At 34.9% G+C, this 19,471-nt stretch overlaps 1 protein-coding gene across 3 annotated transcripts in view; it reads right to left on the bottom strand.

Moving 5' to 3' along the window:
* Positions 1-19,471, bottom strand: part of LOC109696667 (importin-11-like) — a 53,842-nt gene that overhangs the window by 27,362 nt on the left and 7,009 nt on the right. For all 3 annotated transcript variants that reach the window (XM_074077420.1, XM_074077421.1, XM_074077422.1), the window contains exons 2-5: positions 10,765-10,908; positions 6,874-6,974; positions 5,323-5,395; positions 3,352-3,555 (exon numbers count right to left, since the gene is read on the bottom strand). In XM_074077420.1, the coding sequence (XP_073933521.1) occupies positions 3,352-3,555; positions 5,323-5,395; positions 6,874-6,974; positions 10,765-10,908 (522 nt within the window). The remainder of the gene's footprint in view (positions 1-3,351; positions 3,556-5,322; positions 5,396-6,873; positions 6,975-10,764; positions 10,909-19,471) is intronic.

Raw genomic sequence — 19,471 nt, 5'->3', positions numbered from 1 at the left:
CACTTTGGAAGACAGTTTGGGAGCTTCTTAAAAACTAAACATACTCTTATCATATGATCCAACCATCATGCTCTTTGGTACTTATCCAAAGGATATGAAAACTTAAATCCACATGAAAACCTGAACATGAATGGTACAGCAGCCTTATTCATAACTGTCAAAACCTGAACGCAACTAAGCTGTCCTTCGGTAGGCAAACGGATAAACTGTGTGGCACATGCATGTGATAGAATATTATTCAGAGCTAAAAAGAAATGAGCTATCAAATCATGAAAAGACATAGAGGAAACTTAATTGTATATTATGAAGAGAAAGAAGACATTTTGAAAAGGTTGCAGTCTGTATGATTCCAACGAAATGCTAGTTTGAGGAATATTGTCTTTTTTTTCCTTTTAGTGATGGTGGGGTTTGAATTCAGGGCATCATAGTTGGTAGGCAGGCATTCTATCAATTGAAACACGCCTCCAGTCTTTACTTATTAATTTCTTTATTTAGTCAGTACTGAGTTTGAACCCAAATAAATGACATTCCGGAAAGGACAAAACTATATAGACAACAACATAATCAGTGGTTCTAAGCAGATGGGAAATGGAAGGGATGAACAGGCGGCACACAGAAGATTTTTTTAAGGTGGTGAATATAGTCTGTATGACATTGTGATGGTAAGTACACATCATTACATGTCTGAACCGATAGAGGGTACTATGCCATGAGTGAACCCTAATGCAAAGTATGCACTTAGGTAATAATGATGTGTCAATGAATTCATTAATGGTAACTAATGTACCACTTTGCTGGGGAATGTTGACAATGCATGTGTTGAGGGCAGGGTTTTTGTCTGTTTATTTTTTGAGAAATGTCTGTTCCTTCTACTCAGTATGACTGTGAAGCTAAAGCTATCCTAAAATATAAAGGTTTTTTGTTTGTTTGGTTTTTTTTTTTTGTTTTTGTTTTGTTTTAGTGAAGGAGCTTAGTAATACAGTACTTGCCTAGAATGCCCAAGGCCATGGATTCAATCCCAATACTGCAAAAAGAAATAAAAAGTAAACACACACATCCACATTTAAATTATGTTATTACTAATATTTCCACTTCAAAACTTTTGCTTTTGTTTTGAAACACAGTCTTGCCCAGGTTGTAGTTGAATTTCTAGGCTCAAGTGATCCTGCCTCAACCTCCTAAGTAGCAGGGACTATACACATGTGCCAGTGTCTCCACCATTAAAACTTTAATGATGCTTAAACAGATTAACCTAGATGAATAAGATCATAAATTCACAGAATCAAATAACCCTAGAACTGAAAGGAAATTTTTAAAGAATCACAGAAGTCTCTTCTTGTTCGTTCTTCCCTAGAAAACAGATCTTCTTGTTACTCACCCTTATTTCTAAAAATAAGTGACATGTAGTTTCAAAAGATCTTTTCATCTTTTTTAGGGTTAGATTACTTCATTTCCCACAACATATACCTCTATAGATTACACATTATGATTATGAGATATTACTTAGTTAATAAACATAAAATTATATTAGAATTACTATTTGTACCTTAAATTTCCTTGCCTTCAGCAGACTAGAAGGTTGATTCTAACTGAAGTTAATTAATATCAACTTTTTTAATATTCAAGTTTGGATGGAGAGACACTGTTCTATAGAAAATAAACTTTTGTGTCAAATCAAGCTCAATTTTGATACTGGAAAACAATTTGCTCAACTATTCATTTTGTAATTTGCCACCCCCTCAAAAAACTTAATCTATTTTAATATGGAGGGGAGAAACAATATAAAAACATTTGGGACACACTCGGCAGCAGGTAGTTTTAAGTATATCCTGCACTACTCATAGCAACTAACTCAACTATGAGCTTATACTTTGATGGTGGGAAATTAATTTGGTACTTTAAGAACATCTTGGTATTATAAGTAAACATTTTAAAAGGAAGATTTTCTATATCTCAGATTACCAAAATAGTAGGAGCAACTTTAACCAGCAAAATTGCTCTGTACAGTAGTCTTCCCACATATGCTACCTTCAATTGAACCACACATTTTGTACCTCAAACCCATTAGGCAAGACCTGCTTCCTAGCGCCTACTATATATAGTCTAAGTTTCCAGATTCAGCTACTACATTCCAAAATGGCAGGAAGTATTCCAAATGTCTTTCGAGGTATTTTTAGTTCTATATAATCTCTAAAATATCCTCTTTTTTCTTTTTTTTAAGTTTCACACTGTAACACTCTGAAATCTAGCAAGTATCTAAGAACATGTGTCCCATTACTTATTCTTGGGTTTTTTTGTTTGTTTTGGTTTTGCAGTACTGGGAATGAAACCCATGGCCTTGCACATATTAGGCAACCAAACACTCTAACACTGGGCTATACCACTAGCCTGATTATTCATTTTACAAACAGTTATTTAACACCAACCGTCATGTGTGCTTTTCTTTACTAGCTAGTTATAAAAGTTTTAGTGTAGTAATCTATAAAAGTAAATCAATAATTATAACTCAGCACAATGCCATAAATACTCCCCTTGAAGTATAAGTACCAGATGCTAGGCAGACCCATATTTCATTCTGTATGGAAAGGAACTAGAATCACACAAGAACACCAAGCAAGAAGTTAATCCACTCAATTTATCCTGAATAAGGACCCTGACTGGACCACAATTTGTAGTTTGGCAAACTATAAATTATACCAGAAAACCAAACAACACAAATTAGGAGAGTGTATCTTGAGAAATCCAAAATAAGAATTCAGACTTTATAATAAAGAGCTAACTGCAACCCAGAATCTTCTGGATGATTGACTTTGGGAATCTTGCCTACATAAAACTAAGATCCCAAGGTAGAAGTGTTTGAAGTAGGGATAAAGGTGAGGAAAAAAAAATCATAAAGCAATTCATAGAAAGACTTGAGCAGATCAAATGTCCACCTCTTCAGTCTTGGCTAGAAATCAAGCAAAAGTGACAAGGAACTGAAAAATAACCTTATGAGCATCAAAAAGAATTCCTCTTGTATGCAACTTCCTCAGATGAACATAAGATTGGCCTTTTAAATCCATTGAATTAAAAATAAAGAGAATGAAATGTGATCCTGGCTTAAGCAATAGTGCATCACTGCACCATCTGCCTTAGTGATGGAAAGCTAAGCCAACAGGATCTCGGGTTTGAGACCAGTCTAAGTTACAAGATAAGTTCCTATCTCAAAAATGATCTTTCATGTTACTGTAGTTAAAAATTACAACGTCTTCACAATACTTCAACGAAATATTAACAGAGCAATAAAGCTTATTCATTTTCATGTAAATAGCACAATTTTCACAATCGAGTTTAACTATGTGAAGAACTTACATCATGAAACAGTTTTCTATCAGCAGCCAGTTGTTTAGATGCCAGTGTCTTGGTAACATGATAGAAGGTAAGTAATGCTCTGTGCTGTCGAAGATCATCTTGGACTTTAACGGACTCTATAAGAGTGGGAATCAGTTCAGGCCATTGTCTAGGACAATCCAACCGAGCGACTTTTGCAATCAGTACTGCAATCTGAGTTGCAATCTACAGAAAAAAAAATTAATCATCAGAAATAAACATGTGAAATCAAGGCAATGGACAAGAAATGCATTCCTACTTTCAAAATCACCTTTTTAGCTAAGTATATATTTGACAAAAATTGATTAAAATTACACTGAACTATTAAGACACTGGCCAATGGACTTCTAGAACCCTTTTAGGAGTCTATAATGTCCCTTTTCCAATTACACGTCAATGTAAAGCTAAGGTTTCTTTATACAACTTCCACCAAAAGAATTATCACAAAAGGGCTAGCAGAATGACCTAGCAAGCATGAGGCCCTGACTTCAATAACCTAGAACCACCAAAAAAAAAAAAAAAAAAAAAAGAATTATTGCAAGAGTAGAGTAAAATAAAGCAAATATGAGAATCTATGTCTCTTTTAACTATCCAGACATTAAATGTAAGCAAAAATGTAAAACAATGTCACTCTTCTCACTAAATTTTTATTGCTTTGGGAAATGCTACTGCTCATTTAAAAAAATGCTCTTACATCTGGTTTAATTATTTTAAAATTAATTGACACCTTTACATTCTCAGCTTTAATTTCTAATACAGTAAATATCACAAATACCACTTATGAGCTCTTTAACTTTAGTATTGTGAAGAGATTCTGCAGTTTCCAAGTTTAAAAACCACTACCCAGGGGATGAGGATGTGGTTCAAGTGGTAAAGAACCTACCCAGCAAACATGAGCCCTGAATTCAAATTCAAACCCCAGTACTGCCAAGAAAAAAAAAGAACCATTGCCCTAAGTGTAAAAATGATCACCAAATAGTAGTTATATAAATTATGATATTTCTATAGATCGGTATTTCTGAAATACTGGCTGACAGAACACATATGCAGTGATTTATCTCTAAACCACCCAAAGCCCTCTGCAACCAGCTCCTGCCTACTGAGACCAACTCCAGTCTCCTTTATCTTTGTCAAGGAATTACAAATCAGAGAGCTGAAATCATTTAAAAGGATCAAGATAAAACTACATCAGAAATACTATCAAATACAGTGTGCTTTAATATTCACATTTTTAAATCAAGTATAATAAATAATATCACCTTGGAAATATTTAAGAAGTTTTAAATCTATAAGCAAAACAATTCATTCTTAGAAGGAAATTCACAATCAGGAAAAGAAAAAAATAAAACCATATCATTTATGATCTATTTGTCACAGAGTAGTGGGAATTAAAAATGTAATAGATGCAGGAAACAGACAAAAACCTGAAGCTATCCTTGGTTTTCAAGGAGGAGAGAGTACACAAATTAAATCACCAAAAATAAATTTAGGAGTTTCATACTCCCATACTTCAATCATGTAATAAATTGTGTTCTTTTTCCTGTTTAAATAAAATTAATTTCTATGCAGTAAGACTACAATTATTTAAAGATGTGCTGGAAACACTAGCTCAAAAACTGAGAAAGCTGCAAAGTATAGAAATACACTGTAAAATGACTTCTAGATTTTAAGTCATGAATAGCCAAATCTAACCAAATTCTTAAACCTGTAACTGGATCTCCAAATTTAAAGACCAGCAGAGAAGCTGTACATAATCATTACAAATGTAAGTAATGAAATTTGTTTGTTTGCAGTACTGGGGTTTGAACTCATGGCCTTGTACTTGCTAGGCAAGCACTCTACTCTTGAGCCACACCTCCAGTGTAAGATTTTATCTTTAATGCCATGAAACAAAGTTAATTTGGAAAAGCAGCAAAATTCAAGAGAAGGAATAATGAGCATTTTGTCACAAACCTGGCTTATAGGTTCATTGAAGTTGGTGATGAGCCCTGCCCGCAATGTACATTTTTCCTCCTCTGAAAGAGCACTACAAAAAGACAAATTTATTATACTCCCACCTAATAGTGAACACATACCAGCATTACTATGAATTTAAACAATGAAAAGCCTTTAAACATGTGAGCCTGTTTGTTTTTGGGGAAAAAGCACTTCCATTAACTGAATACTGGCAACTGAGCTAGTGAGAAGCATAGCTTCTTCACAAATAAGCATAGCACAGTAAGCAACAGAAAATAAGACAAATCTAGGGTAATTAATATCAATAGTTTGATATTCACTTTTATTGATGTAAAAACAGGTGCTTACAAAAAATTAATTTAGCTTAAAAAAGCTTTAAAAATCCTGTAGTATTTAATCATAATTTACACTTTCTTTCAGCTATTACAACTATATTATCATTATAACCAATAAAACAAAATGACTTATTAGAGAAGCCATGTAAAATTTAATTGGACCAGAGCATTAGAAAAGTAGATGCCGCTGGACCATTATTTATATCTCAATAATGTACGATTTCTCGTCACTAACTGCTTCATTTCTCTGCAATATTATGAACTATTCTTAAAATAAGATAAGGGTTTACTTTATACCACAGTATTACCAAAAGTGTAGCCTAAAAGTACTTTACTTGCTTCCCATATTATTCAAGGGCCTGTTATTTGTACTTTGAAAAACTCAGTTTTTTAAAAAAGGGTTAATAAATATAAAAATGTACAGAGTTATATTGCCATCTATAAGACAGCAAAAATTATGTTATTTACTCAGCAAAGTTCATTATTTTCTATCAGATAAATTCCAGGGTTATGTCTACATTACCTTTCCATCAATTATAAAACATGAAATTGAGATTGGAGGTGTAGCTCAAGTGGTACAGCACATCCTCTGCAAGCACGAAGTCCTGAGTTCCAACACCAATACCACTCCTACCCTCCCCCCACCAAAAAAAACCCCACATACAATTAACTATCAAGGTATATTTGCTCACTTAACCCTCTACATTGCAGTTGCAACTAACTCTAATGAGACTCCTACCACAGAGGTAAAAACTGCAAGACATAGGAATATTCGACTGCTTCAGAAATAATATGCTTCCTTCTAGATAGGTTTTGTACAAATCCGAAACATTTTACTTCTTTACAAGAGTTCAATATAACTCATATATGCAAAATGATCTTTACAAGCAGAAGACCAAAAAGATTACACCACATACCACACACATACATACAGAGAAATAAAACCCATGGAGAAAAGCAATGATAATGGTTGTTAACTATGTGGAATATTTTTCTTTTTCATCAGCTAACACACTTGTTTTATTTTGGTTTTTTCCTTTTAAGTACCATATGCTGTGCAAAATTCCAAAGACCATGCTAATCTTCTCTGTATTCTTCCAATTTTAGTATATATGCGAATAAATAAACACTAACAAATTCTTTTGCATAAGCATGTACGTTCTCACCCTTCTTGAATTTGGAAACGATTACAATGAGGAACTGATGAACTTACTGAGGTGCTGCACGTCTCCAATAACGATCAATCCCATGCTTAAAGTACAGCACAGCAAGCCACCTTACATTTATATCAAGAGTGTGGTTGGTGAAAATATTCTGTGGATAAAAATGTATTAGAATTAGCATGTAAGAATTTTAAAGTATAATTAATATACACCCAACAGGGCTGTAAGCATGGCTCAAGTAGTAGAGCACCTGCTTGGCTAGCCCAAGGCTCTGAGTTCGAACCCCAATACTGACAAAAATAAATCAATAAATAATCACCACAAGCATTGGATAGATTTTAATTAATTTTTTTAAATTTCAGCACTACATTCCAAACTGATATTTCCTAAATACATATATTTCTACAATTCATACAGAAAGCACACCTACTCAGCCAGGTGTAGTCCTATACCTGTAAGCCCAACACTCAGGAGGCTGAGGCAGATACATTACAAGTTCAAGGCCCACCTGGACTACATAGTGGTCCCTGCCATTTAAAAAAAAGAAAAAAAGAAAGAAAGAAAACATGCCTACTTAGTAGCCTATCCTACTCAGTAGCATGTTCATTGTACAAGCTAAATAATTAAAACACATGTGGAAGATTCACTATGCTATTCTACTTATAGGTGTGTTTCACATTTTTCCCTAATAAAAAATTAAATGAAGAAAAAAGAAATATAATCACACACAAACAATAAAATACCCCATAAATTAAAAAAGAAAAAGTAGATATACCACAGCATAGATTTAAAGATTCTAATGACTGAAAAACTTTCAGTTCATACATGCTAAGAAATAAACAATCTAGTCAACAGTAACACACTCTTCACCCAAAACAATCATACTTACAAATAAGTTTGATAGTACTTTTAAGTGATATAAAGCCAGGAGTGATGTGATTATCTTCAACTCAAAATCAGCCATTACTCAAAAAATTTATCTACCTGGTTAATCCAAATAATAATCCATGTAATCCCTGCTTTGTACAGTAGGGGGACACAATAAAAGTAGCAATGTAAGCTAAACCATGCAAATGAGGAAATTGGAATCTTTCCATGACTTTTAAAAATGTTAATCAAAACAATAAAACACCCTTAGTATCAGCTCTAAATGTACAGGGAAATGAAAATAGTAAAATTAATATTGATGTTATAATTTTAAAAATTCCGAAAAAAAAAAAACTTATCTAGAATAGTTGATGCATAGAATAAATGTAGAATGTGTTAGGTACTCAGGAGATGCTGACTACCTGCACTACACCTCAAACCAGAATGAACTCAAATTCCCAGATATTATCTCTTAAATTCAAGCTTCTGTGGAAAAGTCCTAAAGCCAAAAATAATATGGAAGTAAGTTTTTTGCTATGAAAATAATATGTATGTGTTTAGTATTAAAAAACAAGTACATACACAACAATCTCACTTTTAGAAAATTTGTATATGTATAAAAATTACAAAGAAAAAAATGTATACTTACTACTTACTCCTTAAGACCCCTGACAACTGAGTTAGAGTTCCCCTTGATGGATCTCCATTATTCAAAAAAAAAAAATGCACATCTTTCACCACATTAACCATATTTAATCTTGACACTTCACACATCTACCTTCCACACTAGACTGAGTCTTGTCTTATGCCTGGAATCTACAGTGCCAGCCACAGCAGGAACTTCATAAATATCTATAAGCAAAAGAGTGACTGAACGGAAACAATCAGGAATACTGTGAAAGTTGGTGGGGTTTCAGTCAGTCAGTCTCAGCTACAGATGCCAATCCAAGTAGAAACCGTTTGGAGCACTAACCTGACATTTGTATAAACTTGGGAATCCCCAGACTAGAATGGGCTAAAATAGATTAAAAGTGGCAAGACACTCAAACGCAGCAGCTTTCTAACCTATTCTTAATATCTATTTCTTCTAAAAGAATCTCAAAAGAAAATTACAGCTAGTATAAATAAAAACAGAAAAAATTTAGGCAGTTTGAGGTAAGGGACATCAGGCCATCAGTCCCTTATACCCTGCAACAGGTTTCCCAGATGTTTGTAAGGTCTTTCTTGGTAAACTGAGACTCCTACGGTCTCAATAAAACCAGCCTTGTTTGGTATCTACATAAAGAAAGATATGTGTACGTGTGTGTATACATACAAATAGATGTATATAAGGCAGACTCCATCTGCCTGTCTGGGGTGCCTCACCATACTCAGTTGAAGATAAGACATGTATGCAGTATTTTATATAAATGTCTACATGAACAAGCTCAAAAACATATATTCTTCATAAACATACTTTATAAAAACATATTAACTTATTAATATGTTTTAATATTAATATTAATATGTTGTTTTAGGCGTCCCAAAACAAAGACATAATAAAATATAGGAAAAAAGACAGTTAATTTTGTTAACTCATACATTACACAAAAAATAAACAAAAACGCCTATTAGTTTTAATGACCCAAATTAAGTAGTTCCAAAAGAATCATATTTTGACCTGAAAAATCACAGGGCTAACTACAGAGCATATCCACTAAAATAAAAATATGGAGAGAAAAGGTATTCAGAATTTTCTAAAGGAAATTTTATGCCCCAAATTTATAAACATGATGCTGGGATAATGAAGTAAGAGTAATGACATTTTCTGCAGTGTCATTTAAAAGTCAACCTATTTATTACCTTCTTGTTACTAAGCCTAATAGTCAACTTTCAATAAGTATGACTGTAAACATTTAACTTCTCCCATAGTCATGATCAGTATCTTCTTAAATTTAACAAATAATTCAAACATTTTGGCCAAAAAGTCAAAACATGAATGTCAGATGCTATATTATTCTATTTTGTAAGATATGGTAAATAATTTTGCTCTGAATTTGTGACCCAGTCACAAATACTAGGTTAGTTTTTTGGTCCACTGGTCATTGCCTTGACAAGAATCCAACTGCCAATCATCAAAGTTCTAAATTTTTCAGAAGAAATAATAGGGACCACCTTCAACACAAAAACACTTCTTTGGAGTCTTTTCTCTCCACCTTTATCTATACTTTATCTCTCCCCTTATCTATATTTTATCCTGTTATACTAAAATAAGTCCTTGCTAAAACTTAAAAAAAAAAAAAACAACTTCTTTTATTCTGTCATTGAAAAAGCAATTTTGATTAACCAAAACCTTTTAAACACCAAGGTTTAGTTAAAGCACATATTGCTAATTAAGTTATTACTTCCCATTACACCCAGGAGAAGATCAGATGTGTCAAGAAAATGAAATTTCTAGGTGAGAAAAGGAAATATAATGATTAAAGTGAAATATGGGGTTATGGGGTAGCTCAGTGGTGAGTGCTTGCCTAGCATGCACTAGGCCTTGTGTTTGATCTCCAGCACTGGAAAAAAGGAAAAAGTGAAAACACTGTGCATGATATTCCTAAACCTGATGCTACAATATGGAGAATGGAGCAATATAAGTTCTGAGAGAGATGAAGACACAATATGAAAGTATACAACCTATAATCCTGATGTCAGCATGAATGTGCTAAACTTGAAAAACTCATCACAGTGGGTGCCTTCTGAGCAGACACTATGAATACCCTGTTCAATTATTTACACAGAATGGATGTTTTAAACAGTAAAAGTATGAAAGTTTTAATTAACCCATAAAGAATATAACCAAAGAAAATGAGTTCCTTCTGTCAAAACATATAATTAAATTGCTGTAGAAAGGAGAGATACCAAATGTTGATCCATCAACAAATATTTCATAACACCCTCAACAAGCCATGCCCTAAATTAATACAATGGTAATACAATGGCAGCCATTGGACCAGTTTCATTAAAGGAAACCTCCACTAAATCTACACTTTTATACAATTATTAAAATCATGTCTCATTTTAAAATAAATTATTTTAGAACTTACCAGCAATACGGAATAGAAACCTGGCTGTGTCTCCCACTGTTTCAATTGCTCCTCGGCTGGTTTTAAAACAGCAGTATCCTGACTGGTGGCCTGAGTTAAGACCTGAAGAACTACAGTGCTGGCACTATTGAGATCCATGGAAACCTGCAATTATATGTTAACATACCTAAATGCATATTTTACATAAGAAAAAATTAACAATAACAAATGGAGGAGGAAAGCTTTTATGTTTTTCACTTTGTTTACCTACTCTTAATGGTTCTGATTTCCACCTCTTCTTTGTACTATCCAGGCTCTTATTTAAAACACACATAATTGAAATCCCTTTTGCTTAAATCATTTTTTTCTAAAGAAATTTGCCTTTTATTGTTTTTATAAATAGGACAGTAGTAAATTAGGAGGCGGGGAGACCCATATACACAAAATCCAAAACTCTTAAATTCTGATTAAATACCATTGTCTGGGGAGGTGAGGCAGGAGCAGAAAGATGGTGAGCTTGAGGCTAGCCTGAGCTATAGAGAGTTCCAAGGCAGCCTTGTTCAAAAACAAACACAGGGCCGAAGTGTGGCTCAAGTGGTAGGGTATCTGCCTAGCAGGCCCTGAGTTCAAAGTCCATACCAACAACAGCAAAAAAAAAAAAAAAAAAAAAAAAAAAAAAAAAACCCTCACTGCCTATCCAAGACTCTTATAATAATAATGTCTTCTGTCTTTATCTTAAAAAGAAATTAATGTTATATAAGTATTAAGGTATTTAGCACATACTAGCACCCAACTTTATCCTTGACAAAAGCAGAAGGAAGAGGAAAAGGGAATGCTTTTCCTCATTGGTGCCAGCAATAGTAAAGGTTCAAAACATTTTAAAGATAAAATCATACTCAGGAAATGCTGTTAAAAACATGAATTAACTATAATCCCAGCATTCAGGAGGTGCAGGGAGAAAGAACACAAGCTTAAGGCCAGCCTGGGCTACATAGTTATTCTGTGTGTTAACAAACAACAACAAAAAATCACTTTGCGAGAAAGCAGTCTTTTCTATCAAAGTGTGTGTGTTGCCATTTTAATTATCTGTTCTGTCATTTTATTGTCTGTCATTCCAGGTTCTTCTTCAGGATTCTTGCTAAGCCCCTTTGCCTGTGAAAATTGCCCTCCATGCTGCATATCTTAAACCCTTCCCCAAGTTAGCATAGAATTTCAGCCAATCCAAAAGACTGTGAACTTTTGATCTGGTATTGCTGGATCAAATGGTAGATCGATGTCCAGCTTTTTAAGTAGCCTCCAATTTTTTTCCAGAGTGGTTGTACTAGTCTACATTCCCACCAACAGTGTAAGAGGGTTCCTTTTTCCCCGCATCCTCACCAGCACCTGTTGTTGGTGGTGTTGCTGATGATGGCTATTCTAACAGGGGTGAGGTGGAATCTTAGCATGGTTTTAATTTGCATTTCCTTTATTGCTAGAGATGGTGAGCATTTTTTCATGTGTTTTCTGGCCATTTGAATTTCTTCTTTTGAGAAAGTTCTGTTTAGTTCACTTGCCCATTTCTTTATTGGTTCATTAGTTTTGGGAGAATTTAGTTTTTTAAGTTCCCTGTATATTCTGGTTATCAGTCCTTTGTCTGATGTATAGTTGGCAAATATTTTCTCCCACTCTGTGGGTGTTCTCTTCAGTTTAGAGACCATTTCTTTTGATGAACAGAAGCTTTTTGGTTTTATGAGGTCCCATTTATCTATGCTATCTCTTAGTTGCTGTGCTGCTGGGGTTTCATTGAGAAAGTTCTTACCTATACCTACTAACTCCAGAGTATTTCCTACTCTTTCTTGTATCAACTTCAGAGTTTGGGGTCTGATATTAAGATCCTTGATCCATTTTGAGTTAATCTTGGTATAGGGTGATATACATGGATCTAGTTTCAGTTTTTTGCAGTTTTCCCAGCAGTTTTTGTTGAAGAGGCTGCTATTTCTCCATCATATATTTTTAGCTCCTTTGTCAAAGATAAGTTGCTTATAGTTGTGTGGCCTCATATCTGGATCCTCTATTCTGTTCCACTGGTCTTCATGTCTGTTTTTGTGCCAGTACCATGCTGTTTTTATTGTTATTGCTTTGTAATATAGTTTGAAGTCAGGTATTGTGATACCTCCTGCATAGTTCTTTTGACTGAGTATTGCCTTGGCTATTCCTGGCCTCTTGTATTTCCATATAAATTTAACAGTAGATTTTTCAATCTCTTTAATGAATGTCATTGGAATTTTGATGGGAATTGCATTAAACATGTAGATTACTTTGGGGAGGATCGACATTTTTACTATGTTGATTCTACCAATCCATGAGCATGGGAGATCTCTCCACTTTCTATAGTCTTCCTCAATCTCTTTCTTCAGAAGTGTATAGTTTTCCTTGTAGAGGTCTTTCACATCTTTTGTTAGGTTTACACCTAGGTATTTGATTTTTTTTGAGGCTATTGTAAATGGAATTGTTTTCATATATTCTTTTTCAGTTTGTTCATTATTAGTGTATAGAAATGCTAATGATGTTTCTATGTTGATTTTATATCTTGCTACCTTGCTATAGCTATTGATGATGTCTAGAAGCTTCTGAGTAGAGTTTTTTGGGTCTTTAAGGTATAGGATCATGTCGTCTGCAAATAGGGATATTTTGACAGTTTCTTTACCTATTTGTATTCCTTTTATTCCTTCTTCTTGCCTAATTGCTCTGGCTAGGAATTCCAGTACTATGTTGAATAGGAGTGGAGATAGTGGGCATCCTTGTCTGGTTCCTGATTTTAGAGGGAATGGTTTTAATTTTTCTCCGTTAAGTATAATGCTGGCTGTAGGTTTGTCATATATAGCTTTTATAATGTTGAGGAACTTTCCTTCTATTCCTAGTTTTCTTAGAGCTTTTATCATGAAATGATGTTGGATCTTATCAAAGGCTTTTTCTGCATCTATTGAGATGATCAAGTGGTTTTTGTCTTTGCTTCTGTTAATGTGGTTTATTACGTTTATTGATTTTCGTATGTTGAACCACCCCTGCATCCCTGGGATGAAGCCTACTTGGTCGTGGTGAATAATCTTTTTGAGGTGTTGCTGAATTCGGTTTGCCATTATTTTGTTGAGGATTTTTGCATCAATGTTCATTAAGGAGATTGGCCTATAGTTCTCCTTTTTGGAGGTGTCTTTGCCTGGTTTTGGGATAAGTGTAATACTGGCTTCATAAAATGTGTTTGGCAGTTTTCCTTCCCTTTCTATTTCATGGAACAGTTTAAGGAGGGTTGGTATCAGTTCTTCTTTAAAGATCTGATAGAATTCAGCAGAGGATCCATCAGGTCCTGGACTTTTCTTTTTGGGGAGACTCTTGATTGCTGCTTCAATTTCATTTTGTGTTATAGGTCTATTCAGGTGATTAATTTCCTCTTGGTTCAGTTTTGGATGATCATATGTATCTAGAAATCTGTCCATTTTAGATTTTCAAATTTATTTGAATATAGGTTCTCAAAGTAGTCTCTGATGATTTCCTGGACTTCCATGGTGTTTCTTGTTATCTCCCCTTTTGCATTCCTAATTCTACTAATTGGGTTTTTTCTCTCCTCATTTTAGTCAGGTTTGCCAGGGGTCTATCGATCTTGTTTATTTTTTCAAAGAACCAACTTTTTGTTTCATTAATTCTTTGTATGGTTTTTTTGGTTTCTATTTCGTTGATTTCAGCTCTTATTTTTATTATTTCTCTCCTTCTATTTGTTTTGGGATTTGCTTGTTCTTGTTTTTCTAGGAGTTTGAGATGTAACATTAGGTCATTGATTTGGGATCTTTCAATCTTTTTAATATATGCACTCATGGCTATAAACTTTCCTCTCAAGACTGCCTTAGCTGTGTCCCATAGGTTCCGGTAGGTTGTGTTTTCATTTTCATTGATTTCCAGGAACTTTTTAATTTCCTCTTTTATTGCATCGATGATCCACTCTTCATTAAGTAATGAGTTATTTAGTTTCCAGCTGTTTGCATGTTTTTTGTCTTTACTTCTGTTGTTGAGTTCTACTTTTACTGCATTGTGGTCAGATAGTATGCACGGTATTATTTCTATTTTCTTATATTTGCTGAGGCTTGCTTTGTGCCCTAGGATATGATCTATTTTGGAGAAGGTTCCATGGGCTGCTGAGAAGAATGTATATTGTGTAGAGGTTGGATGAAATGTTCTGTAGCCATCTACTAGGTCCACTTGATCTATTGCATATTTTAGATCTTGGATTTCTTTATTGAGTTTTTGTTTGGATGACCTATCTATTGATGATAATGGAGTGTTAAAGTCTCCCACAACCACTGTGTTGGCGTTTATATATGCTTTTAGGTCTTTCAGGGTATGTTTGATGAAATTGGGTGCGTTGACATTGGGTGCGTACAGATTGATGATTATTATTTCCTTTTGGTCTATTTCCCCTTTTATTAGTATGGAATGTCCTTCTTTATCTCATTTGATCAATGTAGGTTTGAAGTCTACTTTGTCAGAGATAAGTATTGCTACTCCTGCTTGTTTTCGGGGGCCATTGGCTTGGTAAATCTTCTTGCAGCCTTTCATCCTAAGCATATGCTTATTTCTGTCGGTGAGATGAGTCTCCTGTAAGCAACAAATTGTTGGATCTTCTTTTTTAATCCGTTTTGTCAAACGGTGTCTTTTGATGGGTGAATTAAGTCCATTAACATTAAGTGTTAGTACTGATAGGTATGTGGTGATTCCTGCCATTTAGTTGTCTTAGTTATTTGAAGGTTTGATTGTGTGTACCTAACTTGATGTTACTCTCTACTGTCTTGCTTTTTCTTATCCTGTGGTTTGGTGCTGCCTGCCTTTTCATGGTTAAGTTGGGTGTCACTTTCTGTGTGCAGGATCCCTTGCAGAATCTTTTGTAATGGTGGCTTTGTGGTCACATATTGTTTTAGTTTCTGCTTATCATGGAAGACTTTTATTGCTCCATCTATTTTGAATGATGCCCGGAAGATCTCACCCCACGCTCTTCTTGCTTTTAATGTTTCTGTTGAGAAGTCTGCTGTGATTTTGATGGGTTTACCTTTGTATGTTACTTGTTTTTTCTCTCTTACAGCCTTCAATATTCTTTCCTTAGTTTCTGAACTTGTTGTTTTAATGATGATATGTCGTGGAGTAGTTCTATTTTGATCTGGTCTGTTTGGTGTCCTGGAGGCCTCTTGCATTTGTATGGGAATAGCTTTCTCTAGATTTGGGAAATTTTCTGTTATTATTTTGTTGAATATATTATGCATTCCCTTCGCTTGCACCTCTTCTCCTTCTTCGATGCCCATGATTCTCAAGTTTGGTCTTTTGATGGAGTCAGTGAGTTCTTGCATTTTCTTTTCACAGGTCTTGAGTTGTTTAATTAATAGTTCTTCGGTTTTTCCTTTAATTACCATTTCATCTTCAAGTTCTGAGATTCTGTCTTCTGTTTGTTCTATTCTGCTGGATTGGCCTTCCATTTTGTTTTGCAGTTCTGTTTCATTCTTTTTTCTGAGGTTTTCCATATCCTGGCAGTTTTCTTCTTTATTGTCTATTTTTGTCCTGAGTTCATTTATCCATTTATTCATTGTGTTCTCTCTTTCACTTTGGTGTTTATACAGTGCTTCTATGGTTTCCTTTATTTCTTCTTTTGCTTTTTCAAATTCTCTATTTTTATTGTCTTGGAATTTCTTGAGTGTTTCCTGTACATTTTGGTTGACCCTATCCAGTATCATCTCTATAAAATTCTCATTGAGTACTTGTAGTATGTCTTCTTTTAAATTATTCTTGTGGGCTTCATTGGGTCCTTTGGCATAGTTTATCTTCATTTTGTTGGAGTCTGGATCTGAGTTTCTGTTGTCTTCATTCCCCTCTGGTTCCTGTACTAATTTTTTGCTGTGGGGAAACTGGTTTCCCTGTTTTTTCTGTCTTCCCGTCATTGTCCTTGGTGTTGTTACTGTCCCTGTACTGTGTGTAATTAAGTATTTTCTAGCTTGTAATAATAACAATGGTAATATTTAGAATGGAAGAGTGAGCTGAGATGGAAAGCAAGAAGTTAAAGAAAAGGGGAAAACAAATATACAGACAAGAGGGAGAAAGCAGAACTAGGTATCAGACAAGAGAGTTTCAAAGGTATAAACAGGGAGTGTTAGTGTACTAATCGACAGTAAGCTGAACAGACATTAGAGAGACAGAGAGAGGAATGAAAATCAAAGATAAAAAAACTAAAAAATAAGTAAATGAAGGTAATATATAAAAATGAATTAAAATAAAATGGAAAATAGAAAATTAAAAAAAAAAAAAAAAAAAAACCCAAAAAACTTCCAAGTTTATATGCAATGCAGTTTCAGTCTTAATAATTTGGGTGTCCATCTCAATCTCCAGTCCTGGAGTTGGTGCCTCAGATGTTGTTCTGTAGTTGTCTCATCAAAGGGGATGCATAAAGTAGAACAAAACTACACACTCACACACACACACACACTCACAAAAAAAAAAAAAAAAAAAAGCCCCACCAAGTGTCCCCAGTTCAAATGCAATACAGTTTCAGTAAGTTTTTCGGCTTGCAGGTGTAATTCGGTTGTTCTCTCATCAAAGGTAGGGAGAAAAAGAAAAAAAAAAGCATCTGGAGACAGTACTGAGTGGTATCTGCAACTGTGGCTTGCCTGCCTGCTGCTCTCAGCCTGTAGCTGGCTGCGTTATTTATGCAGATCTCTGGGGTGAGCTAGCACTCACCTGGTCCCACAGGCTTTGTTTGCTCAGAGTTCTCCTGTGCGGGAGCCTCTGCTACAGGCTTTCCCCTTTCCAAGCACTGGGAAAGGTGACACTGCCCCGCGTTAACAACTTGTTCTTACAAAAACTCTTTAAGTCCCACAAGAGTTACCTTAATCCCTTCTGAGGGCAGCTCCTTCAATGACCTAATGGCCTCCCTCTAGGCTCCATCATTTAAAGGTTCCACACCATGTCCCAACACTGCCACCCTGGAGACCAAACTTTCATGACAAGAACCCTTGGGGGTTGAACCACATCCAAACCAGAGTAATGACCTTGAGCCAGGCAAGCATTCTCAAAACAGTACCAAACACAGAAACTAAAGGAAAATAAAAAAATAGGTAAGTTCATCAAAATTCAAAGTATCAGCAAATGATATCATCAAGAAAGTGAAGACAACATACAGGATGTGAAAAAATACTCTAGAATATATAATGAACTTTTACAATCCAATAATAAAAATATAACTCAATTTAAAAACAGGCAAAGAATTTGAACAGTTACATGAAGAAGATACAGAAATGACCGGTAAGCATATGAAAAGATGCTCAACATCATTAGCCATCAGGGAAATGCAAACCAATCAAAACCACAATGACTTCAGACCCACTAAAATGATTATAATCAAACAGACACATAGGGCCTGCATGGCGGTACATGCCTGTAATCCCATCTACAATTCCAGCACTCAGAGAGAGGCAGGAGGATAGAGAGTTTGAGGCCAGCCTGAGCTACACAGTGAGATACTGTCTCAAAAAGAAAAAAAAACAAAACAAAACAGATAATTTGCTGGAAGTATAGCTCAGTAGTAGAATGTTTGCCTAACATCACAAGGCACTGGGTTCAATCCCCAACACCATCAAAAGAAAAAGCAAGATAATAAGAGGTACTGGTATTGATAAGAAAGAGAAACTGGAACCCTTGTGGTGGGAATATAAAATGCCATAACCTCTGAAAAAAAGTCTATAGTTCCTCATGTTAAACACAGAGATACTGCACAACCCAGCAATTCCACCTTATAGGTATGTGCCTGAGAGAAATGTGTTCTTCTACAAAAAAAGTACACAAATGGTAATGCTCACAGCAGCATTATTTGGAATAGCCCAAAAGTGAAAACTCAAATTCTGATCATATATTGATAAACACGTACATAAAATGCAGTATTTCTTTTTCTTGGTTTTTTTTTTTTTCTTGGCAATACCAGGGCCTCAATTCCAGGTTTCACACTTACTAGGCAGGAGCTCTAGCACCTAAACCATGCTTCCTGTTCTTTTTGTTTCAGTTATTTTTTAGATCTCTGTGTTTTTGCCCAGGGCTGGCCTCATACCACGATCCTATCTATGTCTTCCAGCAGCTGTGACCACAAGTGTGTGCCTCCAGGTCAGCCTCATTGATTGAAATGGGTCTCACTAACCTTTTGCCTAGACTGGCCTCGAACCATGATTCTTTCAATCTCTCCCTCCCAGGTATCTGGGATTACAGGCATGAACCACACACCTGAGAAAATATGTATTTCCACATAATGGAGTATTGTTTGGCAATTAAAAGGGAAAATCTGTACCATGCTAAATTATGAATGAACCTTGAAAACATCAGGCTAAACAAAAGAGGCCAGTCACCCACAAACAAAAAAAAAAAAATCATTCCATTATATGAAATATACATACCAGCAAATTTATAAAATCAAAAAGTAGGTAAGTAGTAGCAGGACTGCGGGCAAATGTGGAGAGACTATTATGGGGCATGTTTCCTATTTGGAATGATGAAAATATTCCAAAATTGGTTGTAGTCACAGTTGCACAATTCTGAGCGTAATAAAAACCACTGAATCGCATACTTTCAGTGGATAAATTGCATGGTCTGTGAATTACAAATCCATACACCTGTCTTTTTTAAGAGATTTGACTATGTAATGTCAAAATCAGCAGGAGGCAAGGAAAAGACA

Source organism: Castor canadensis, chromosome 6, assembly GCF_047511655.1.
Source record: "Castor canadensis chromosome 6, mCasCan1.hap1v2, whole genome shotgun sequence".
Lineage (NCBI taxonomy): Eukaryota > Metazoa > Chordata > Mammalia > Rodentia > Castoridae > Castor > Castor canadensis.
The sequence above is the reverse complement of the archived record's forward strand: the minus strand, read 5'-3'. Positions and strand labels throughout refer to the sequence as shown.